This window comes from Diorhabda carinulata, chromosome 2 (assembly GCF_026250575.1).
Source record: "Diorhabda carinulata isolate Delta chromosome 2, icDioCari1.1, whole genome shotgun sequence".
Classification (NCBI taxonomy): domain Eukaryota; kingdom Metazoa; phylum Arthropoda; class Insecta; order Coleoptera; family Chrysomelidae; genus Diorhabda; species Diorhabda carinulata.
In genome coordinates, this window is record NC_079461.1 from 5,463,422 (window position 1) to 5,487,621 (window position 24,200).

Consider the following 24,200-nt stretch of genomic DNA (forward strand, 5'->3'; position numbering starts at 1 on the left):
GTCAACCTAAAACTTGTCTAGAATTCACTGTATTTTTATTTTATTATGCAACTAAATGATAACTAAATGATTGATACGGTATTTATTGATGATATCTACGAATTTTGGTTACTTAATATGGACAGTGCTGGTGGTAAATTGTTTTCAAGTTAATTGCCTATGGCTGAAATTAGTTTATGTGGCAGTTATGATAATACATTTGAATTATAAATCTTTCGTTAGATATTAGCTGCAGGATAAGTTGTGCATCTCTAGCAGGTTAATTATTAGTTACTAATTTTGGAGAATATTTATTCTCTAATCAATGAACATTCTATACGTCAATAGTGGGACGTATAATGAGAGGCGAAAAATATGAATTATTGACGATAATAATGCAAGGTAAAACAAGTTGCTAAACAACATTCGGTATTTTACGATTCAAAGCTCTTAAAAACTCACATTAATGAGTTTCATAGTATTGAATTATTTTCAGACTGTAAGAGAAATTTATTTAGAATATATACTTGACGCCTATCAAAACAAAATTTGTCGTCACATCAAAATTGGGTAATTTTGCAAAACAACCGTCGACGTTTATTTTTTCAGTTCGTATTGTCTGTCAGACAGTCAGTGTAAATGTGAGTGTCGGCGTAGTGTTAATGAACAGTGTGCGTTCACAAATAATTTCTCGATTGAGCAATCTGCGGACGTCGTGGATGCAACTCCAAACATCGGAAATTCAGTTAGTGAAGTGAAAAAATTCATTGTAGCGTAAAGCCATTGAAATAATAAACACTTAATACTCAACAGACCAAAACACACTTGAGTTTAAACTGATGAAAACCACCTGTAAGAATAAACAGATTCAACAAAAACCAAAACAGTATAAGTAACCAGATCAAATAAAAAAATATTTTTTCATTTTATTGTTTGTTGTTGTGTGGTAATTTGGTTAAGATAATTACGGACACACCGCGCAATCTGGATTACTGTGACACTTTCTATCGAGGAGGAAAATTCATTCGAACGTTTTAAACTTTCACTTTATGTTTCTATATTAGAACGTATTTATTATATTTAAATATCCAATGATACTAATAAATATCTATCCACTGAGAAAGTGGTATACATTCGCATAATGTGAATACGTTTTTTATTTTAAATATTCCATTTACGAGACATTTATTCACACGATATCTTACTATAGCATAAGTACATCATATAGACTAGTAACGCCTTCATTTAAAGCATTCCATGCTTTTCATATACACAGATTGTTCTCCTTCTTTCTACCCTCAATACAATTGTGAAGACGATTCGTTGTGTAGATATTTCTAAAAATAAGAAAAAAATAATATGGGGTTGGAGTTAAATTTTTAATCTTAAATTCGAAACGCCTTTGTAATGGGTAATGCGGGTGCGAGCCCCACACAGCCCATGACAGCATTGCACATCCCAGCTGTCGTTGACACCCGGGGAAAAAATACTCCTATGCAAATTGAAGAGGAATGAGACACATCACTAAATGAGTCGTGTGACTCTACCCAACTCAACTAAGAAAAACAATCGATTCTATCCATCAATGTAATCTCCTTCAAGAGCAATGCAATCATTCCAACGCTTCCCTAACTTCTCGATGCCGTGCTTGTAGAAGGTTTTGTCTTTTGCCTCATAAAAGCCTTCAGTTTCGGCGAATGCTACTTCATTTGAGCTGAATTTCTTACCGGCGAGCATATTTTTTAACACCAGTATCTAGCCAGTACTCTCTGAGGACCAGATCTCTATCTTTTGGATTAATTGTCTCTACCTTTTGGAGATATTTAATGAACAATATTCCATGCGTATCCCAAAATACTGAAGCCATAACCTACTATTGTGCCTTTGGATGCTTTGGACGTATTTCACCGGCTGCAGTCCACTCAGATGATGATCGTTTTGATTCCGGAGTGAAGTGATGGATCCATGTTTCATCCATTGTCACATATCGACGCCAAAAATCTGATTTATTACGTGTAAACACGGCCAAACATTGCACTGATCATCAATACGTTGTGGTTTTTGATCGACTGTGAGTAAACGCTGTCTTTTGAAAGTTGGTACTTCATAAACATCACATGGAATTTACAATGGCAGCGCCATCTGTGTGTCAGTCACACGATTTATTGAATGACGTGAAACGGAGAGTCAAATGAATATTTTCCATGCTTTATTGGCGCAGTTTAAGGGAAATGAATGAAACCTGGATCTACCACTATACTCATCAAATGAGAAAACAGTCAGTAGATTGCAAATAGTGATCATGCTCCGAAAAAAGCGGTTTCATCGCCCAGAAAAAGTGTAGTCATGGGAATATGCTATCTCAAAGTAAAACAATAACAGGAGAGCGACTGCATTTTGAAAAAAAGTGATTTTCCTTCAGGATAACGCACCTATTCTTACTTCTGTGAACGTTATGGCTATAATTCCCAAATTGCACTTCAAGTTGTTTGAACATCCACCTTATTCACTAGAAGTTCTACTCGCCACCAACATTTTCCTGCTCCACAACCATGAAGTTTAACTTGCAGGAGAGATATTTTCATAAAACAAGGACGTCAGCCCCTATTTTGACGGAGAAATTGGCAAATCTTATTGGGCTTAAGGGTTTAAAAGATTATAACATCATTGGACTAAGTATTAAGACTCAAAAGGAGACTATGCTGGAAAATAGAAATTATTATGAAGAAAAATGTCTTGTTTTCTTGTTAAGTAGAAGCTTTTAAGACAACCCTCGTATACGCACATTTAAGAACGTATAAATACTCAGAAATACTGAAAATTTGATGAATAATTATCATTTGTTAATTTCATATTACTCTCTGATCTTCTAAAATAACGAGAGTTTATTTTTTGCCAACTATTATTATTGAGAAAAAAAAACAATTTTGTCTGCATCCGGATAAAATCTATTATAAAATATATATGTGTATAAAACCTTATTTGCATATTATACTATACCACATTGTATATAGTCTGCACAATGCTGTATATATTTCAGATCTGGCGACGTATCCTCCTGCCCCGCCGAGTTATACTCGTCTGTATCAGTACCATTGCTACCCGCCGGGGTACTACTCTACACGGTACCTACCAGGTCTGTAACATATGCATGTTCATTGTTATGCATGAAATCAAGTACCATTTTTTAACTTTAGTTTTGTTGTACATATTAAAAACTTTATATTTGACAGTAGGTACTTTTATCCTTTACATCTATCTTTCAAACATTTTATTTATACATGTTGTTGAGCTCTTTGAGATTCATAGATAAATTTAATGAGAACATTTAACGCCCTTTCCTGACAGAAATCTCCTTTTCTGTGACCTATGATTTAAAAATATATTGGGATATGAATATTTGCAACGCCAAAACTATAGCCTATAGAAATTGTAATCTGTATATAAACTTTACCAGGAGGTTGCTAAATAATAAGGAAGACTTGAAAAAGCAATATACCACTCAATATTTCTAAGGAAACACTAATACTTGGTATACAGACGGTTCTAATACCACCACCGAAGCTCAAGCTGGAATTTGGGGCTTCACTGCTAGGATTATGTACAAGCATTTATTCTGTGTTTCTGATCAAACAGAAATAACCGAGAAAGAAGCAAGCAAAACTAATGAACTTATTGGCCCTGAATCTTTCTGTGATGTAGAAAAATGTTGCTAGAAGAAAGTGGAAGATGAGATGGAACAAATCGAAAGACATCCACTCTGACGGAGATTACGAAAAGTTCCTCCGGCTCATTGATAACTCTAGATTCAAAAACTATTTGGAACTTAGTAGAGGTAAGCTATACTCCTCACTAGTTTCCGTACAGGGCTGTGTAGTAATTAATAATATAGGGTGGGGCAGAAGCTATGCAATTTAACTCTTGATCTACATCAATAAACACTACAATAGTGGATTATAAAAAACGTTGGGTTTCCTGGATCAATAAGAGAGGCTGAGATACAATGAGATTTCGAAAAATTAATCCAGTGTGAATAAAAAACTATTACTTTATGTATTGTACACGTTCTATTTGTAGCATATTTTTACATACAGGTCTTGAAACGAAGGTAGGGGGGGTGGCTTAGTTAACTCATTCTGTGGCCACCAGGTCGACATTGTGATCGCGGGATAGGAAAATTGGATAATCAACTTCAAATGACTTATAATAAATATGAAAAACACGAAATAACTTACTCAGGTGACGTTCTCCGATTTTAGGTTGTATGCTCTATATCCAAATTCCTATCTCTACCCTACCAACACCCATCCATAGATAACAGCACCGCGCAATGGTTGTTTCAAACACTAAAAAACTGGACAACATGAAAACGACGCTGCTCTTTAGAAATTAGTGTCGGTTTCAAGACCTGTTTGTAAAACCGTGATTTGTAAAAATTAAATTTCCTACAAAAAATTATACAACATCAAAAGAACGACGCAAATGAATTTCAGAAAAAGGAAAAGTTCTTGCCACCCTCCATCGGTTTATGGCTGCTTAAGACGACTTCGTACATGTATCAAGCTCATTCGAAAGAGCTGTTGCCTGATTTTAATTTAAAACTCTACTTATTTTATTTATCTGTGTATTAAAATTTGATCGATTAATCATATCATCAATTGATTCAAAATTGATTATTTACTTCCCTGTTACTGTCCTAACTCATACACGAACGTAAATCTACGACTTCCCTAATATCTTCATCTTCCAACAAAGCAGCTCGTTTTTCAACTATCTCCTCAGATACTTGTCTAGAATTATTTTTTCTTCATATGAACTATTTTTCTTTCTTTTATAATTTTGTTGGTATAGGTAATGGTGAAGAATTTTCAAATCTCGGGAATATTTTCTTTAATGAGGAAATAATTAGACTAAAATTGGGTTTGTTAAGCAGCTTCATAAAAATCTCAGTTTGACGATTTCTAAAAACATTGTTAACTACTTTGAAATAATGTGGATTTCCGTTATGCCGGGAATTCAATGGCTTTGGTTTTCATCGGTAATATATTTCAAAGAACTATTTTTCTGACCAATTTTTTAGAGCCGATGATAACAATAAAGTAGCTTATCAGCTTTATTTAGATTGATTTAAGGTCTTTTCAGTGAGCTCATATTGTTTGCTAATGTGAAAAACAAGCAAAGCATATATTAGCAAATATTGAAGTTAATTTAATAATAATTTGGGTGAAAAAACAGTTTTATTTCTATGGGATGAGCACCCCTTCAATAACCTCATAGTGCTTACGAATACAAAAAGCAGCAATGGACTTTATCTATACCGAATATCGAGGTTAATATAAAAATATACTTATGATAAAATCTTTTGCTCAAAATAAATCCAACAATCATATACAAGAAGTAATAATAAACTACGTGTTTTACAGTTATCATTAGCTAATTTGTAGCATATTTTCTTTATAATAATATTATTCAATAATTTGAGCTGGATTATGTTTTAAAATAACTTGAACTTATTCCATGAACGTGTTTTTTATTGGTGCACATTAAAACAAAGAACATTTCATCATAATAATCCGCTGGTCAATTATATTTTATATCCTGCTCTGATCTTTTGTTGTTATCACCAATAAAACTACCTTAATCAAATAAGTGTCAAATTACTAGGTTTATTATCTATGAACCAGTAACTGCGCTGACTTGAAGCATGTTGTCCCTAAGTCCCTACAGATCTCTAACCGTAATCGTTCCTTGGATATGCTTGTGACGATAAAACATTCTAAAAGTAGATGAAATTAGTTTTTTCTCCACTAGATAAAATCTTCACTCATAAACAAGATTCTAAAAAGGCAATTTTAAAGTGTTAGCCTGGTTCCACTGAAATTCAAATGCTTTACAGTAATTTTGTTCAAGTTGTGAAAGGAAAACTTTTTGCAGTGGAATGAACCTTCAGAGGGTTTTGGTTTACCAATTCTGTTTCCTACACTTTTCTTCCTTCATCATCGATATATTTTTCAAACAATTCGATATTTGAATAAACTATTGTTATAACAATTCAAACTAAACTAAGTGTAAAATTACTTCATAATTCCGATTGAAAAAATATCTAAAGGAGCAGCTGGTGTTTTGCTGTGCCTACATAATTATTGGTTCATAAAAATTACACTCTCGAATCTGCCGTTTCACTCCTTCGCTATAAAATCCATAAACTTTCGAAAAATGTTTATTTGTTTAACCATATATCGGTTTTAATTTCGTTCTAGTGAATCATAAAATAATTGCATTAATGAATTAGATTTTATTTGCAATTATGCAGGTGCGTATTTAAATCTATAAACAATGCCTCTTTAATAATCACTTAAATTATTGTTTGTTCTATTAAAGTTTCAAAAATATTCATAAAATGAAATGATAATTTATTCGAATTATTCTACTAAATTTTCCCGCACATGAAATGGTAATTTTTACTAATTTTAAATAATAAACAATGACGAAAAAGTCTTCTGGTTTATGTATTTATTAGTCGGTGTCACAGAAAATGTTTTTAATTTAAAAAAATTCAAACCGAAATAATTCAAATCATTTAACTGCTTTTCACAATTGAAAATTCGAGGTTTTCGATATTATTTTCTTAAGAAATTAAAGGAAACTATAGAAAATGCTAGCTTTTAGTTTTCTAAATTATAATCTACTTCAAAATCCCCTTAATTCGATTCTGCTTTTATGTGGTTACCAGTTCATTCACCATAGTAATTTATGTATTAAAGAGCTATTTAAATAATTGTACAACCCGCTGAGATTAAAAATACAAGACAAATTAAATAACGTACCTTGTAAAATAAAATTTGAAAACGAAACATAACTCATAATTCAAATTGCCATTATTCAGAATGGCAATTATTACTTTCTAAACAAATTAAAAGAGTACAAAAAAGTATTGATTGGATAATTTATTGGTGGCGATGTACGCCAATTTCCAGATTCCGTAAAGTTTTTTCTATAAACTCCCGTATTTCTAAAACTACATTTTCAGTATATATTATTATAGTTGGCAACAAAGTAATTTCGATTTTGTAGTATAAAATAGAACATTTTTTTTAAACAAGGAATAGTTTTTAATCAATTATATATTTTCCATTTTGCTCAATGACTTTCTGCCATCTTTCTTTCAGCTTCATGATTCCGCGCTTATAAAATTTCTGGTCCTTATCAGCAGAAAACTGAACTAGATTGAAGGTCATCGTCATTTGTAAAAGTTTCACCAATCAAAGAATTCTGCAAACTTCGAAATAAATGGGAATCAGATGGTGCCAAATCAGGGCTGTATTGGAGATGTGGTATTACTGTCAAGCCAAGCTTCAATAGTTTCTTAAGAGTTGCCAAAGGTGTGTGAGGACTTAAACCTTTCTGATTTCACAATTCTGGCCGTTTTTCTTGGATTGCTTCATCCAGTTTCTTTAATTGTTGACAGTAAACATCAGAATTGATCGTTTGGTTCCTTTGAAATAGCTCAAGAAACACAACATCTTTGTAGTCCCACCAAACTGACAGCATGTGCTTTTTTTGTTGTTTTTCAACTTTCGATGTGGCTTGTGCTGGTTCATCGTGTTTGCTCCATGGTCGTTTTCGAACTATGTTACTGTATAGGACCTATTTTCCACCACCAGTGAGAATTATTTTCAAGAAAGGGAGGGTTGGTTTCATTTCGCTTAAGGTGCATCAAATGTTGATTCTTTGTATTGAATGAATTTCTTTCAATTCGTGAGGTATTCAAATATCTAGCTTATTAACTAGCCCAAGATATTTTAAGTGTTTTCAATTATTGTGTGCGATACAGTTATATATCTATCCTCTTCAATTGTGTCTTTGATATGGTCATCATCCACTTCAGTAGGCCGTCCAGAACGTTGCTCATCTTTAAGGGGAAAAACTCCAGAACGGAATTTTTTATACCAATTCTGACACAATTCTGTTGAGCAATCAGTTCTTGACGGTGACCAAGATTGCGGCTATTCTGCTAATATGTAATTAAAAAACCAAACGGAATTTTAATCTTCATATTAAAGATTAGCAATTGAGCTAAAGTGAGTTCGGAATAACAAAAATTGACTTTTCTTACACTTTTGAAAATTATATTATATTTATTCCTCATTTTTTCGCTCGTAGTTAAAAATACTTGAAGCAATCATGATATTCATAGTTCAATCACTGACTCAAAATATAATAATGACATAAAAGATGCTGTATAAATATCGTGGTCACCGCTTGGCAAAATAGTTTTACGAGAATAACATTTGAAAGTTCGCGCATGTGATTTATACTAGAAATTTCATCTCACCGTAAATCGTCTATGCCTGGATCATACAGTAGGCATTCATGTTCTTCTTGGAAGTCACGCGAGCGGCTTCTTCTTTTTTTTTCGCGATTTGGACCTGTTTTACATCACTCATGCGTCTGAACAGTCGACCCGAGAGCTATCACGCTGTTAAACGTATCCTTTAGCTTGTTGGCAGATTTTCACTCTCACGGTTCCCAAGGTCTTCAAAATAAATTTGAATCCTTTTAGACAGCAATGAACGTGGTGATTTCAACCACTTTTGGCCCAGAATAGAGGTGCTTCGGAGCAAAAGTATAAATTAACGAATTGAGCGACTCAGTCAGTAATTATTGTGAGTTTCCGCTCTCAGACATCTGCTTAACAATTATTCTTTGGATACGCCTTTATAAATTAGTTTTATAACTTTTTGAACTGCTTCAGACAGAGGCGGTTTATTGTGTTTAAATTGTTCAGCCTCTCCGAAAGACTCAACTTTGCGCCGTTTGTACCACCAATCTCCAGCGACTTTTTCTTGTCTCCTAACCTCAAAGTTTTACTTACAAGTAATCGTATACGTAAACGGCTATTTTGATGAAATAGGCGGCAATTATTATTCAGAAAGATTAAAGCATTGCTGGACAAAGTTTATGGACTATGTTGAAAATTCAAAATGATTATTGTAAAGAATGTCCTCATTCCTTGTTCGATCGAAAACTTTTAAAAGAAGCCTCGTAGACACCATAATGATAAAATCTCGTTAAAAATTGTTTATAGATAGCACGTAATACATTTCTTATAATTCCAGTTAGTTCTCATCCCACATATTTCTCGAATTTGCAACTAAGTAGTAATTTTTATAGACTTAACTACGTAGAAGGAGATAGCGTGAGGGAGACACATAAATTGAGTTTTTTATAGATTATTTGTTGAAACATGTATATTCAATGAATATTTCTTTTCCATTCTAATTATAAACAAAATTACTATGAGATAAATAACTTATTATTACTGGTTATAACCTAACATGGTCCACTAGAAAAATATTAATGAAAATCATAATTCAAAATTATTATCACGTTAACTAAACGGTAAAGTTAATTTTTCATAATATTTTATCTGCTGATTAAACTTAGACACGTTCACACGACCGTGACTAGAAGGACAAATTGATTCATTACAATTTTCTGCTCAAAAAGTAGGAAATAAAAATTATTTTCTAATAGAGTATATTTTTTGTCTACTTAAAAAATTAAGTAAATACTCGAGTATTCACAATATTGATAGTTTAGTGTAAATATGTGATAAAATTGCTGATCGTAACCCTCAACTTAAATATGCCATATACATCGGATTACCTAATTTCTGTCTTATATTAATGTGACTGTGAAGAATCATAAACCTAATTACTTACCCTCAGTTTTGTATTGATGTTACTCTAACGACCATAAATTAATTTTAGCTTTTGTATTCAATAGGATTAGTATTTAAAATAGCATATATACGCCTAGTGTGTTCTTAATAGTCTTAACATCCAACGAGAACAGTAGTTATTGAAACCACTTTTATGTTTTACTATAAATTACTCATACACTAATAAATAATTTTTATATAAATTTCCAAAAAAGAAACGTGGCAAAATATATGGTAAAGTCATTTTGATTGAAATCGTAGTAAAAGTTCTCTCATAAAATTACTGTCTTTGTCTTTGGTCTTTCTTCGCACATCTGCTTGGACAAACAAAATTTTCCGTTTTCCCAACATTTGTTATTAAGTTAGAATCATGCTACTATCGTTTTTCAAACTTAACTGAATCATTTCTACTTTTAAATCGCTGAAATCATGCGATTGTCTCACGACAGACACAATCCTACTAAATCGGTTATAGTAGCAGACAGACAATTCCAAATAAGATCAAACTAGCTTCTCATAATTTTAACACTTCAGGATATGAAACATACTATTCATGAAGTACGTGGAGTGATAAAGGAAAACATTGTAGCACGGCACGTTAACACAATGCAGAAACAACCGTTGGGCCCTTGGTCTGGTCTCTTTTTTCGCACATCTGTTGAACAAACAAGATTTTCTGCTTTCGTCACTTTTGTATATGAGTTAGAAGGACGTTCCCGACCATTCCTTTAGCTTAACTGAATCATTTCTAGTTTTAAGTCGCTCAAACCACTAAGACAGTTATTACACCATCACCATAGCCAGGTTTTAGCATGTTTCCAGCTACTTCTTGCATGTTCACTCAATTGAAAACAAAACTGGATGTGTTGTTCAAAATTCATGTCTCACGACAAACACGATGTTACTAAATCGGTTACAGTAGCAGACAGACAATTCCAAATAAGATCAAACTAGCTTCTCATAATTTTAACACTTCAGGATATGAGACATACTATTCATAAAGTAAGTCGAGTGTTAAAGGGAAGCATTGTAGCAAGGCACGTTAACACAATGCAGAAACAACCGTTGGGCCCTTGGTCTGGTCTCTTTTTTCGCACATCTGTTGAACAAACAAGATTTTCTGCTTTCCTCACTTTTGTATATGAGTTAGAAGGACGTTCCCAACCATTCCTTTAGCTTAACTGAATCATTTCTAGTTTTAAGTCGCTCAAACCACTAAGACAGTTATTACACCATCACCATAGCCAGGTTTTAGCATGTTTCCAGCTACTTCTTGCATGTTCACTCAATTGAAAACAAAACTGGATGTGTTGTTCAAAATTCATGTCTCACGACAAACACGATGTTACTAAATCGGTTACAGTAGCAGACAGACAATTCCAAATAAGATCAAACTAGCTTCTCATAATTTTAACACTTCAGGATATGAGACATACTATTCATAAAGTAAGTCGAGTGTTAAAGGGAAGCATTGTAGCACGGCGCGTTAGCATAATGAAGAAACAACCGTTGAGCTCTTGGTCTGGTCTCTTTTTTCGCACATCTGTTGAACAAACAAAATTTTCTGCTTTCCTCACTTTTGTATATGAGTTAGAAGGACGTTCCCGACCATTCCTTTAGCTTAACTGAATCATTTCTAGTTTTAAGTCGCTCAAACCACTAAGACAGTTATTACACCATCACCATAGCCAGGTTTTAGCATGTTTCCAGCTACTTCTTGCATGTTCACTCATTTGAAAACAAAACTGGATGTGTTGTTCAAAATTCATGTCTCACGACAGACACGATGTTACTTAATCGATTATAAAAGCAGACGGACAATCCGAAACGGGCTGAAACTTGTCATTTATTATCTTAACACTTCAGGGTATGGGACAACAATGCAGGGTTTGAAGACGCACTCAAAGATTTTCAAAATTACTTATTTTGTTCAAAGGCGTGTACTCGTACGTAGTGGTATATTTAGTATTGTGCTTATACAGGACATTTTATCAGTGCCTTTGATAAAGGATCAGATTATTGATAAAGATTTATAAAGAGAAACTCCAGATGGACTTGTATTTATGAGTCATCTCCTGAATACATCAGATTCATTTTGTTTCTATTTTCGAAAATTTAGTTTAGCACTCGTATTATTATAACCACAAAATGGATCCGATAATATTAGATAAGCTTTCTATTTAACCCGTATATATTAACTTCAAGCAACTTTAATAAGTAGTTGATTTATTGATGAAAATTCAATGGTATTTCTCTATTTGGTACGACTATCATAATCGACAATATTTATATTAATTATTATTTATGGATCGCAGGTATGACATATTGTAATGTAGTTTGTCTCTAAAATAGTTGCATATAGTTAACTTATAACGGTATAAATGTTTGGGTCAATGGTCATCTTCCTGATAATTAGTAACGTGTTAAATAGCCTTTGTCACGATGCATCAATACCGAAAACATACGTACCCACATGCCTTTGTGATTTTTACGCATACAAATGTCTTATGCTGTTTACGTAAAAGGTAATTCAATAAAATCTGCAAATAGAGGAGTGTCCGGAACGGTTTGAACGATTTTATCTATCACGAGATACTGATTTTATAGGTTAAGTATATTCTGAAACAACATCCGTGTGAACTAATATTAATAATCAATAATAACTTCATTGCTCTGATATAATTATTACGTGTTGTAAAGATACATCTTTCTAATTCAATTCAGTTCCAAAATTACATGAGGCAATAGAAGAAAACGTTGGGGGAATTTGTGCAATTGCAACTTCCCCAGCTATAACCGAAACCGACTGTTTTCAAAATTCGAAGAACACTGAGATAAATCATTGGTTATCAGATGTGTAACAATCTTTCTTTCGAAGCGTATTGAAATTCGTTCGATGAAAATATTTATCAATTTATTACTGTGAGACAGGGATCAGCCCTCGAAAAGGATTATGAAAAAACCTGATGGCAAAAATCTTCTCATTTTCAATAGACGTAAAACTTCTTTTTAATGATTGTTCATCATTCTTCTAATGTCTTCTTACATTTAGATTTTCGTTTACTTTTCTACTTATGGTATCCATTCTGTTTTTTTCCTCACCATTGTATTACTCTGCTTTATAAATATATATGCCTATAATATCTAATTCCTGGTGTCTTAAATTTTCTGTATTTACTAAATGGTGAGTTTCTTGGTTCATCAACGGTTGTCTTTCTTTTCAAACTAATTTCAGTATTTCAGTATATATTTCCATTTTGTTGTTTGCGCTCATCTTTGAATATATTGGGGTAAAATGCTTCTTCATATTGATTGATTTTTTCCTAAAACAAAACCTCAAATTTCACTGCATCACGATACAACTTCAATCGTAGGACCAGGAAATAAAAAGTTTTCTAGAAGACGTTTCCAGCGGAATAAAAATAATTTTTAGGAAATACGAAAGTCCATTTAGATATACGGGGGGCGTTCCGGGACTTGATGCAAAAAATTCGGGAGTGAGTAGATGACGTGAAAATAATACTGCGACATAAAAAAATGTTTAAGGTTTCGTAGCGTAGTGGCTAGAGTCTAAGGCTCACATGCGAGAGGTCCCAGGTTCAAGTCGCGTTCATTCCGATTTTTATGCGATGAGCCTATAAGGCCTGTTGTGCTGTTTTATATATCTAGAAAAAATTTTGTCATTAGACCCAACATTTCTGAGTTATAGGCGTTTAAAGTTGCGAAATTACAACGTATATTCAAGTATATTTTCCTAATTATACATTCGTAAGTTTTTAATTTTAAATAGATGATTATGTAGTATGTTTGACAAAATAAATAATTCTACACTACTATCTGAAGGCCAGGGGCAGTTCATGTCCAATGGTTAACAATAACGTAACTTTTACAGTACAATCTAAATATAGCAAAAATGAGGTTTTCAATTGATAAACTTTATGGTTTCGAAGATTTATAGATAGTTGTACATGTCAAGGAAACCGTTCGCCATAATGAGACATTCTGAAAAACATTATCAATAATTGTAATTATTTATTGGTACGGGAGGTATTAAAACACGGAAATATCTCAGGAAAAATTTGAAATGTAGAAAAATTTAGTTTGTTAGCCTACAACTTATCAAATGAAAACAAATAAAAAACTATAATAAATGTTCGTACTTTTACCCACTTTCAGAGTCTACGGGCGATATTTCTTCCATTTTGGAAGAGCATTCTAAGATTCTACCTTATAGCGTCACAATGGAAGTGTATTCTAACGATAATTAGTAATTTGATTTTCGACAGTATGTAGTACAAATGTTTATTTATTTATTCATTAGTTCTCCAAGATTGTGTTCTAATACCTCTTGTAAGTATTTTCAATAAATAATCACAATTTATGATAAGTTTTGTCAGAATGTCTCTTTATGGCAAACGGTCCTCTTAGCATGTACAACGATCTAAAAATCTATGTATCTTCTAAACCATAAATTTTATAGAGATTAACAGAGAGTACATTTTTGTTGAAAAATCGATTGGAAAATAATTTTTGCTATCTTTAGATTGTACAGGTTGTCTTTGTCAAAGTTTTTTCGATTTTTAACTATGAATACTGATTTCGCAGCCTCGGAAATAAGGGATCGTATGACAAAATTTTCTTCATGTCACAACATTATTCTCAACTCAATTACCCACTTTTTTTTACGAATTTTTTTGCAGTCCTCGAATACAGTATTCAATTATTTGAAAGAAGTAAACTGTTTCGAGCATGCTCTCATTTATAGAAGTGTAACATTCGAAAATCCCTTATATTCATCAAATTTCAGTTACACCAAATTACCAGTAAAATATGTGTTCATTACTTAAGCTATTGATGGAAACTTGTAAGCATAGCTGCACTTTTGAACTATTTATACGGTTCACGTATATTATTAATATGAACGGTAACTCGTGCGCGAGGGTACCTACCTACCAGTTAAAAAGGTATTAAATCCGCTATTCAAGGAAGCTACTCACACGAAACGCCAATTATTTAAGTAATCTGGGTTTTTGATACACTGGGTGATGTTAGAGCAGTACATCGAGCACGATGGCGCTGACTTATTAACCAACCTAACGGTAGAACAAAGAATTGGTAATTTAGAATCTTTTTTAACAGATTTATGAAGAGAGGTATCGATACTTTCAATGCTAGTTAGGTCGTACCAACATTAATAATAAATGCGGAAGCCTTATAACTAGTTGTTAATGGTTAAGAAGATTTTTGAAAGTCTAACGTTATTTATGAAATTCTATCAAGTATACAAATGAATTTCATGCATAATTTAATTTTCAAATTGATGAAAAATTCATTTAAACATCGTTTAATAGATTTATTTTTGCTTGAAATAAAGATCAAACGACTCTAAAGGTCTGCAAATAGAAATCGTAACTATTCAAAATCCAACTCCTCCAGCTACAAGTTAACAATAAACAAATATTTATCTTCAAACACAGCCACTTAACGAAGAGAATCAAGTGAACAGAAGTGCTCTATGTATAGGGAAAGGTTTTGAGATAAAATTGCGTATTTTTGGTTCCATTCATTTATTGTTCATAAGATCTATTCACAATCCATATTACACACAATCTCTAAGTTATTAAATGTTGTCTCCTGTACTTTCAGTAAAGTATCATGTTGAAAAGCGAGTTTTAAGTAACCCTTAATTGGCGCAGTCATTAGGATTTTACAGAGTTAACTCGAAAGGATGAATCATTTGATATTCAAAAATTATACGAACAAATAATCAGAAAGCTCTGAAGTTGATCCAATAGTTATTGAAATTAAAATCACATCATTGTAAGAATCATAAAAGGAGTTAAAAAGAAAAGAAAAAATTTTGGAAAATGAGTGATATTAATTCAAACGTTTGAGAAAAAAAAGACTTGAAGTGAAGAGACCAGTAGAAAGATGGGAATTGGAAAAACTAGGGACCGTATTGCGCTTTGGCTTACATGATTAAATAATGGTTCCCTATCCAGCTCAAGAACAACTTCTATTTAAACCTAAGACAATATCAGAAGATATTTCTGCCATAATCAATTATACTTTTCAGCATAATCCTTCCAAATCTTTACACTTAATCCAGTCTATACCTTTTAAACCTTCAAAATAATAGTTGTAAAACTTTGAAGCTAGGAAACAGGAAAAAGTTATTGGTGGTCTGATCTGGTGGATACGTCCAAAGTGAACAAACACGCGTATACGTACAGAATTCTTCAATTTGTAAATGACAAATGTTTTATTTTGATATAATAATAGCCTGCTAGTTACTGGGAAGTACCTATTTCTGATTAGTCTATTTACATTGGTGTGTCTTTATATATAGTTTCTTCAGGTTTTAATTAAAGGAATTGTTTTTAACAATTGTTTCACTTTATTGTACGATTCCCTATCTGAAAAGCTTTGTAAGGAGCATCAACAGCAAATACCCAGGTTATCAATCCAGAAGAGCAAGTAAAATCAGTTCAACTGGCATCAGCGTATTCGTAATAACCACATTTTCCCTTGGAGCATTATATTTTCTTCACAGACACTGCCCGAAGCATACCATGATAGAAGCTTGGCTCCCGAGGTAGCCTGATAACTGATATTTGGCGTCAAACCGGTACGTAACGACGAAACATCGTTATAGTGCTGACATCTTCAGGTTGAGGTCGGAAACTTGTCTTTCACGACTTTATAGAGTTTGAGTTTGAGTTTACTCTCAGTAATGTCAACGTAAATATAAATTTGATCGAATATATACATATTTTCGCGCATGTTACGTATTCAGAAGCTAACGCGATATATTAAATTTTATTAAGCATTTACTCTTCTCGATACAGCTACAAGTATCCAATTTTAACGTGTAACATTGCAATGAAGTATTTCTGAACGGTTCTTTGTAGTTTCCTATAGTTGTCTTTTCCATTTTAAAATATTTCTTTCAAAGAATTTAGTGACTGAAATGTCATCGGAATATTTATGATTTTTCATGGTGTTTTCTCTTTACCTTAAAAGATGTAATCGTGACAATTGAAATGGTACAGTTTATCGGAATGTTTTTATAACGGATTTTGTGTTAGGCAAATATCCTTGAGGAAAACAGGACGGTAAACAATAAAAAAATGCCCGCTCTACAAAATTTTAATAAGCATAAAATTTGGATAAATAAGTTCTCAATTATTATTTAGTTTGCTGCGTAAATTATGTATTTTCATAGAACTATTGTTTTATATTTAATTTTATTTAATTCTCCATAACTGATCTTTCAATTATACGGGGCGTGACAAGTGGAAAAATGCAAACAAACCTAAATTCAACATCTAAGCATAGCGCTTTGTTCACTGAAATTTAATTCCGAAATATCACATATGGTTGATCTCTCAGATCAGCTACGTGTTCCGGAAGGTTAATTATTTTTCCACGCACTACAACCATTTTTCAACTTTATTTCCTTGTACGTTAGCAGACAAACGCCAAAAAGTTTATTTGAATTGAGGTTTTAAATAAAGAGTGCTTATTTAGAAAAATTTCTCATTTTTTTTGTTTTAAGAAAATGTCATGGTATGACATGAATGAAATTTTAAAAACCGATCTACACAAATTTATTTTAAATTCTCGTCGTTTTATTCTAAAGTTTTGTTCTATGCTCAAGACCTTTTCTAACATATTTTTATCTTTTGCAGCCGGCATATTATTACGACCCGATGACGGAAATGTGTACACAACACTAGAACCCACACTTAGCAGCAATCCGAACGTATACTTTCAAAGAGGAAATGGAATGCATCCTGGAATGATGTACTGAATTAAAAACTACATTGACAACAACGACAATCAGTATCTAGTTACTTAGTATTTATAGCGCTTCACAATTATTTATTAGTTGAACTAGAGTGTGTGAAAGAAGGGTCAACGAAAAGACCGCTATCTTACAATTGAAGAGAATCAATGATTTTCTTCAAATATAAATTTAAGTTGAGCTATATTGGAAATTCACAAATAAAAATGTCATTCTTAACATTTTTTATATTGATAAATCCAAGATGATGAAATATGTGTAGGCGCGTGCAATACGTATATTTCAGTAGCTCTGTTTAGTGATTTAGTTAAGTACTTAAATTTTTTTTCAATAAATACACAAATTTATTTCATAAACAAGTGTTGTACAACATTTAGCATAAATAATTTTAGCTATTTATATGGATATTAAACGTGAAATTAATAAATCCGATGAGTATTCGTTTTCTTTTCAATATATATTAAAAAAATATCATATTTCCTTTCAACATACATTGCATGTTATACCATGCTTCTTAACCTCCAAATTTTTTACTGTGGTAACTAGTTTGAAGTATAATAATAAATTTCGACAAGCAATTAACTATCCGAACTGAAAGCCTTGTATCTATCTGCTATATCGTGACCTTCTCAATGTCAGAACTAGTGTCAACATGTTTGCTTTTACACATGGTGTGACTTTACAGCTATATACATAGTTTTTAAACAATTGTTGCAGCGAAATTCCGATCTGAAACGCATTACTGAAAACAAAAATCTGAATTCCAACTCAGTGTTGAACCTTATGCAATGGTGTGTTGATCCACAAGAAAGCAAATTTACAGAGAGCGATTTAAAGATTTGCTCGGAATTTATGACCACTGGACCTTCAATTTTGCAGCCAGGATATATTCATTTGATCTGGTTGATCAGCAGTTTATCTTAGCCCTTGAACAAAAATTGTATGTTTTTTATTTCTGTAAATTCTTACTGAATAATGTATCACTCAGTACATAAAGAAACTTCTGGCAATGGAAAACTTTTGGAAAACATTTAACACAAGCTTGATTACTAGTAATAATAGTAAGGTTAGGTAAGTAAGTAGTAAGGTTTTTAAATGGAAATCCTTATTTGTTTTTATCCAATTCCAGCTCTGGATCAAAGTCTACCATAAAGGCCATTGTTGTCGTTTTCAAATTCGGCCACCAAGACCGTTCTTAAGAATCGGTAATAATCCTTAGCGTCTATGAGGACAAGTATCACAAATATCACCACCGAAATATCTGTGTATCGCCTTCTAAATTTGATTTCATTTATATAAACTGCGGATCTTCTTTTTTTAATTATGTCTCTAATGTATCAAGCCAATTTATTTTGTTCTGAACAAATACTTTTCTGTTAGTCTTTTTTTCAAGCTTTCCCACTAATTGAAAGTGAATGTTATTCTCATCATAGTAATTATTATGAGTTTTTAAAGCACGCTTCAAACATCCAATTTCCAGTCATTTGAAAGCGGCGTATGACCGTCAAACCCAACTTAATACCGTGGTTTTGACCGCGAGTATCTGCGTGAATTTCCGGTTATAGAGGTTAGGTTTATAGTTTACAATGCTAGTCGATAATAATGGTAAAGGATGAGATTTTTGTAAATCGAATGTGAGAGTTCTAATGCTCTAGTCTTCTCAAGATAACGCTAAGTCCTTTTAGTACACAAAAAATTACATTGACAACAAGTTCTTTCTGACTTGATTCCAATTCTGTTTCTGTTAAAATTATTCTTTTCGAAGCTTGTAACCATTTGGGAGATTTTCCGTTTTTTTCCTATACACACCTGCAGCACTTTTATCGTTCCAGTCATCCTAAGAATAAAATTTCTGCTAAAACACATTGTCGCCAAAGACCAAATTTGATTGATATCGGTCTAAAAGCTTAGTCCCTAGGTCCTGTAGCACACAAAATGTTTTTACTCTAACATTAACTAAAATTGATTTAAGAAGCTTATTGTCAAATTTTTATGTAATAATAATAAAAGCCAAACTACAATCTAATGTTAGGTTAACAGAGAATACAAGCTTTATAAGACGGGAAGTTTGAAGAATAGACTTTATACCAGGACCAAGGCTACTAATATACAGTATATTTTGTAAGCAACAACTAACAAAATACACAGAACACACAATTTTAGCTAGGGTGTTAGAAACTGTGGCAGTTTGGGACTATATAAACAATATAATAGGTATAGTGAAAACAAATACTAACCTTGTAAGCCAGTGCTGCGCATGACAAGCACTGAATAAGGGTAACCATGTAATTTGTATTTTTACTTGAATAATTTTTGCCAAATGTGGGAAGGAAGCTTATAAATAGTTTTGCAATAAAAAGTAAATGTTAAAAATTTTGTGGGTTTCCACACCATTTCAAAACAGGCTCCACTTTACTGAATAAATTCAAATAAAACATTTTGCCTTGCACTAACAAACTCAAAAAACTTTAAAACAGAAAGGGACTATTGAAGTAAGCAAGTAATTACTGAAAACAGGGTGAGTAATGGGGTACTTTGATTACTACTACCATATGTAGCAGCTCACTACTATTAACTTAACCTAACCTAATAAAGAATCCGATTGGTATTAGCAAAACTTCGAAATTCTAGGACCGGCGTAACAGAAAAAAAAAATGTATTCTACACATAAATAATGGTCAATAATAACAATAACGACAATAGGAAACAGTTAACACCAATCTTGAGTTGTTCGTTATTTTTATTATAAACCTAACCTAACCTAACCTAACGTAACCTAACCTTACCTTAACTTACCTAACCTAACTTAACAAATCGTAACTTGTTCGTTATTTTTATTTGGGAAAATTGAAACAATGTATTATTATCTGACACAAAATGTTAATGAGTTACAATCAACACATATTAAAGCATATAAGAAATTTGACATTTAAATAAATTTGATTCATTATTTATCATAAATAAAGCCCCAATGCGATTTTTGCCTTGATTGAAAAACGACTCTGTAATTAGAGATTGGAAATAAAGATGTAGTTGAGTTCATACTTACATATTAGATTATATTGTACGTTGTAGTTTTAGTTAAAACAATGGAAATATATAAAATTTGTTTAAATTAATATTATATTATGTGATACGTCATTTTTGTTGATCTATTTTTTGAACAATCACAGAAGTGCGACAACATTGTCATATATGCCGTTTTCATCAGTTATTTATGTTGTTTGGAAATCAGTTATTGCATTTAAAAAAACTGCAATATTTTTCCAAAGCCCGTCCTGGAATTTCTAAGTTTAGCTGGTCGAAAGCTTGATAGTTCTGTACTACATGATGAAAAATTTTTGAAATGAGCTGTGTAAACACTAGATCCAATTAAAATTTATTTTAAATCTCATTAATAACCCTGTAAATTTATCCTAAGCTCTACATGTGGTAATAGTATGTAACGTTCCACCCTGTATAATATATACACAAAAATAGTTAATAATTCAAAAATCTAAAATTTGAGAACTACAGATCTTTTTAGTATTCTACTAGTGTCATCAAATCTAGTTATTACTAGTTTGAGCAAATTGCCACAGAAATGAAAAAAACCATTATCACCGAAAATTCTGGAATTTTTAGTGCCAACTTATGAGGTAGAAAACATCTGTGAATAAATTATTTTCTCCATGGAAGAAGAAAGTTCAACTGAACTCATAACAAGTGATAGCGGCGATAGTTTATAATGTATATAAAAAAAACACAAACAAATTTTGATAAATTATTGTTATTTCAATTTATATTTCAAAAAACTGTTTTTAACAAACTTTACATATACTTTTGACCCCGTTTTGATGTTATCGGTCTCACTGTGCTGTGTTAAGTTGAATAACGTCATGCCTCAATGAAACAATTCACAGTAATTGAATTAATAACAACGATTTTTTTAAATCTATAAGTTAATTGAGTTTCCAATAGAAATTGCTGCAATTATGGAGTAAAATATCATCTTTTGAAGTAGTTTTTAAGTTTTGGTGAAAATAAAATTTCACAATTAATTTTCAAGGTCTATTAATCGATTCTAACTAACAGGTGTTAATTTTTAAATTATATTTTAATGTTATGCGTTGAATTTGAGTTGATATAAAACGGTTAGATATAATGAGCAGGCTATTATTATAAATAATAATACAGCTTTTGTTTGAAATTGGTCTATTTAATGATTTTCTATTCAAACCACTCGGTATTCACCTAAGAATACTTTTGAGTCTATTAGTTTTTGATTCGAAAATGGCAGCTTCGTTAAAATAATATTTTACGTAATGTTTTTTTGTATCGACTAAACTTTTATAAAAACCGTTTATCTTTTTGTAAGCTAACACAGACTAGATAAATATATTCATACTCAGTACATTAGTTTTATTATTCTCCGGCAAATTAAATTTATCTGGGGGCATGGCAATTCCCTTCCAAGTCGAGCAAAAAAGCGACACGCCCGTACCATCGTTTTTCGAAACAGTTCAGCCCAATTTCGACTCCCTAGAACTTCGTTGTGGGTTAAACTTGAAACCTGTATTTCTAGTAACCAAGCAATCATTACATAAACACGGTATATTTCAAATTTCAACCAGTAGTTGAATAATTATAACTAATCAAAGATATTAATTTTGTCACTCAGTGACTGACCGATCATCAAAACTCCAGACACAAATGCTTCAAATTTTATTAGTGTTTAATGAATGGATCAAGGAAAAATTGAAATATTTTGCAATTTCAGTCTTGTTTTCTAGATACACCGACGGCACAAATAACTTTCTTATCTCTCAGATAGAGTTTAGAGACAAGAAAAATCATACAAAAGTACAAAACTCTACAACAACCTTAGAATTGACTAGGAAATTACAAAAAACTAACAAGAAAAAAATGTCTTTCACAAAAGTTATGTCATACATAAATTTACAACTACAAACGTAAAATTTGCGAGTATATTACAAAAAGTATTTTTTTTCATCTTTAGCATATTTTTTAACAGGCAGTTTTTCAAATATTTATTTTAAATCTGAAAGTGAGCTTTGAGATTTAAAAAATAATTTTTTTTCGATTGAAAGAATAGCAATTCGAAGACACCTTTAAAATATTTGAAACCCTAAAAAGGCTCGTACAAGAATGAGATGATATTTTAAAAAATATATTCAAAAAACTTAAAAGCTAGAAAATAAATTCACCAATGAAATCCACAGACAAAAATATAGGAAGTACTAGTATATTGGGTGTGCTTTTTTGCTTGGCGGCCAATAGTTTTTTCAATCAAATATTTCAAAAATGAATTTTGATTAAAAAAAAAACGGTTTTTCATTTAAAAAACGGCATCTAGGTTGAACAAACCAAATTTATTTTAAAATGAAAATCAAAAACAATAAATATACAAACGAATTCTAGAGAAAATAACAATATAAAAAGTATTAATATTTTAAGGGAGTTTTTGCATGTAACATATTTTTTTAATGAAAAAATAAATAAGTGTCAAAACAAGATTATATTTAAAAAAAATTAGCTTAAAAAAATATTTTGACAAAGTTTGAACAAAATTTAATTCTAACTTTTGTATAATGTATATCAATGTATATGTACTTGTTCAGACTGCCTTAATAAGTTTCAGCAGTAAAATTGTAGGTTAGATTTTTTTGCCTTTTTTTCATATCTCGCTTTCTCAATAATAAATAAGATTTGTATCCATTACTGAAGAAATAGATTTAAGTGAAAAGGATGTATATATTTATTTTTGAATTTGTAAAATAAAAATCAGAGCAAATGTTGTTTTATTATTGTGAAATAGACTTTTTAAGCTAAACAAACAAATTATTGGGAAGATAATTTCAATTCAAAAATATTTACAAATAAAAATAAATTGTTCACATCTGGACATGATAACATATAAAATAAACATACTAAAGAGAGTTTTGAATTAAAAATTGCGGAATTAAAGTAGCATACGCTGATAAGCACAATTTTCTCCTCATTTTAAATTCTGTTTCAAATAATTCCTTTTAATAGAACCGTTTTTTTTTTCCAATGATTCAGTACAATTCCAGTTGTATAAGTTTGATAAATTATTCTTCTTTGATAACAAATCATTCATAATGTTTAAGCCTGTGAGTATATACATTGGGATTTTTTGATAGTATTAATTTCATGGTAACCAACAAAAAAAACGTTTTCTTTTAAGTGTTTGAAGAATAATAAATATCACCACAATAAATTCGATCTTTTATCCCTTCACCCTCAATTCTAGTACCAATATTTTCAGTACGAGTTATTCTACATTGGACATTCTATGATGCTTGCAGTTTTTTTCTCGAGATGCTCAGTGATTGTATACTGTCGTCACAGATCACAAAACTCCTAAATAACCCTCAATTTTCATAAATATTCAATATACTTCCACATACCTCATTTCTCTGTAAAGGTAACGTCTTCCAAGCTCTCTAAAATTGGTCATTACAATTCTTAGAGACAATAATATGAAATAGACTGGAGATTGGAAGTCTGGGTGAATTATTTTTATGAAATAACTTCGTTTGCAACCAATTTGTAATCATATACATTATGGTTCCAGTAGTCGAGTTTGAGGAGTGACATAATTAATGAAAACTTTGTTGATATATCAAAATAAGTGCATTTTAACACTATAATTGGAAAAATATCTTC

The 24,200-nt window shown here is 31.6% G+C and overlaps 1 protein-coding gene across 2 annotated transcripts in view; it reads left to right on the plus strand.

The window, feature by feature from the left end:
• The window catches only part of LOC130904190 (uncharacterized), a 70,379-nt gene extending 52,429 nt beyond the window's left edge, over window positions 1-17,950 (plus strand). The window contains exons 2-3 of one of the 2 annotated variants that reach the window (XM_057816812.1): window positions 3,020-3,115; window positions 17,395-17,950. In XM_057816812.1, coding sequence (XP_057672795.1) covers window positions 3,020-3,115; window positions 17,395-17,516 — 218 coding nt within the window. In that variant the 3' untranslated portion in view covers window positions 17,517-17,950. The remainder of the gene's footprint in view (window positions 1-3,019; window positions 3,116-17,394) is intronic. The other variant, XM_057816813.1, reaches the window with a different exon arrangement.
• Window positions 17,951-24,200: the final 6,250 nt, after the last annotated feature.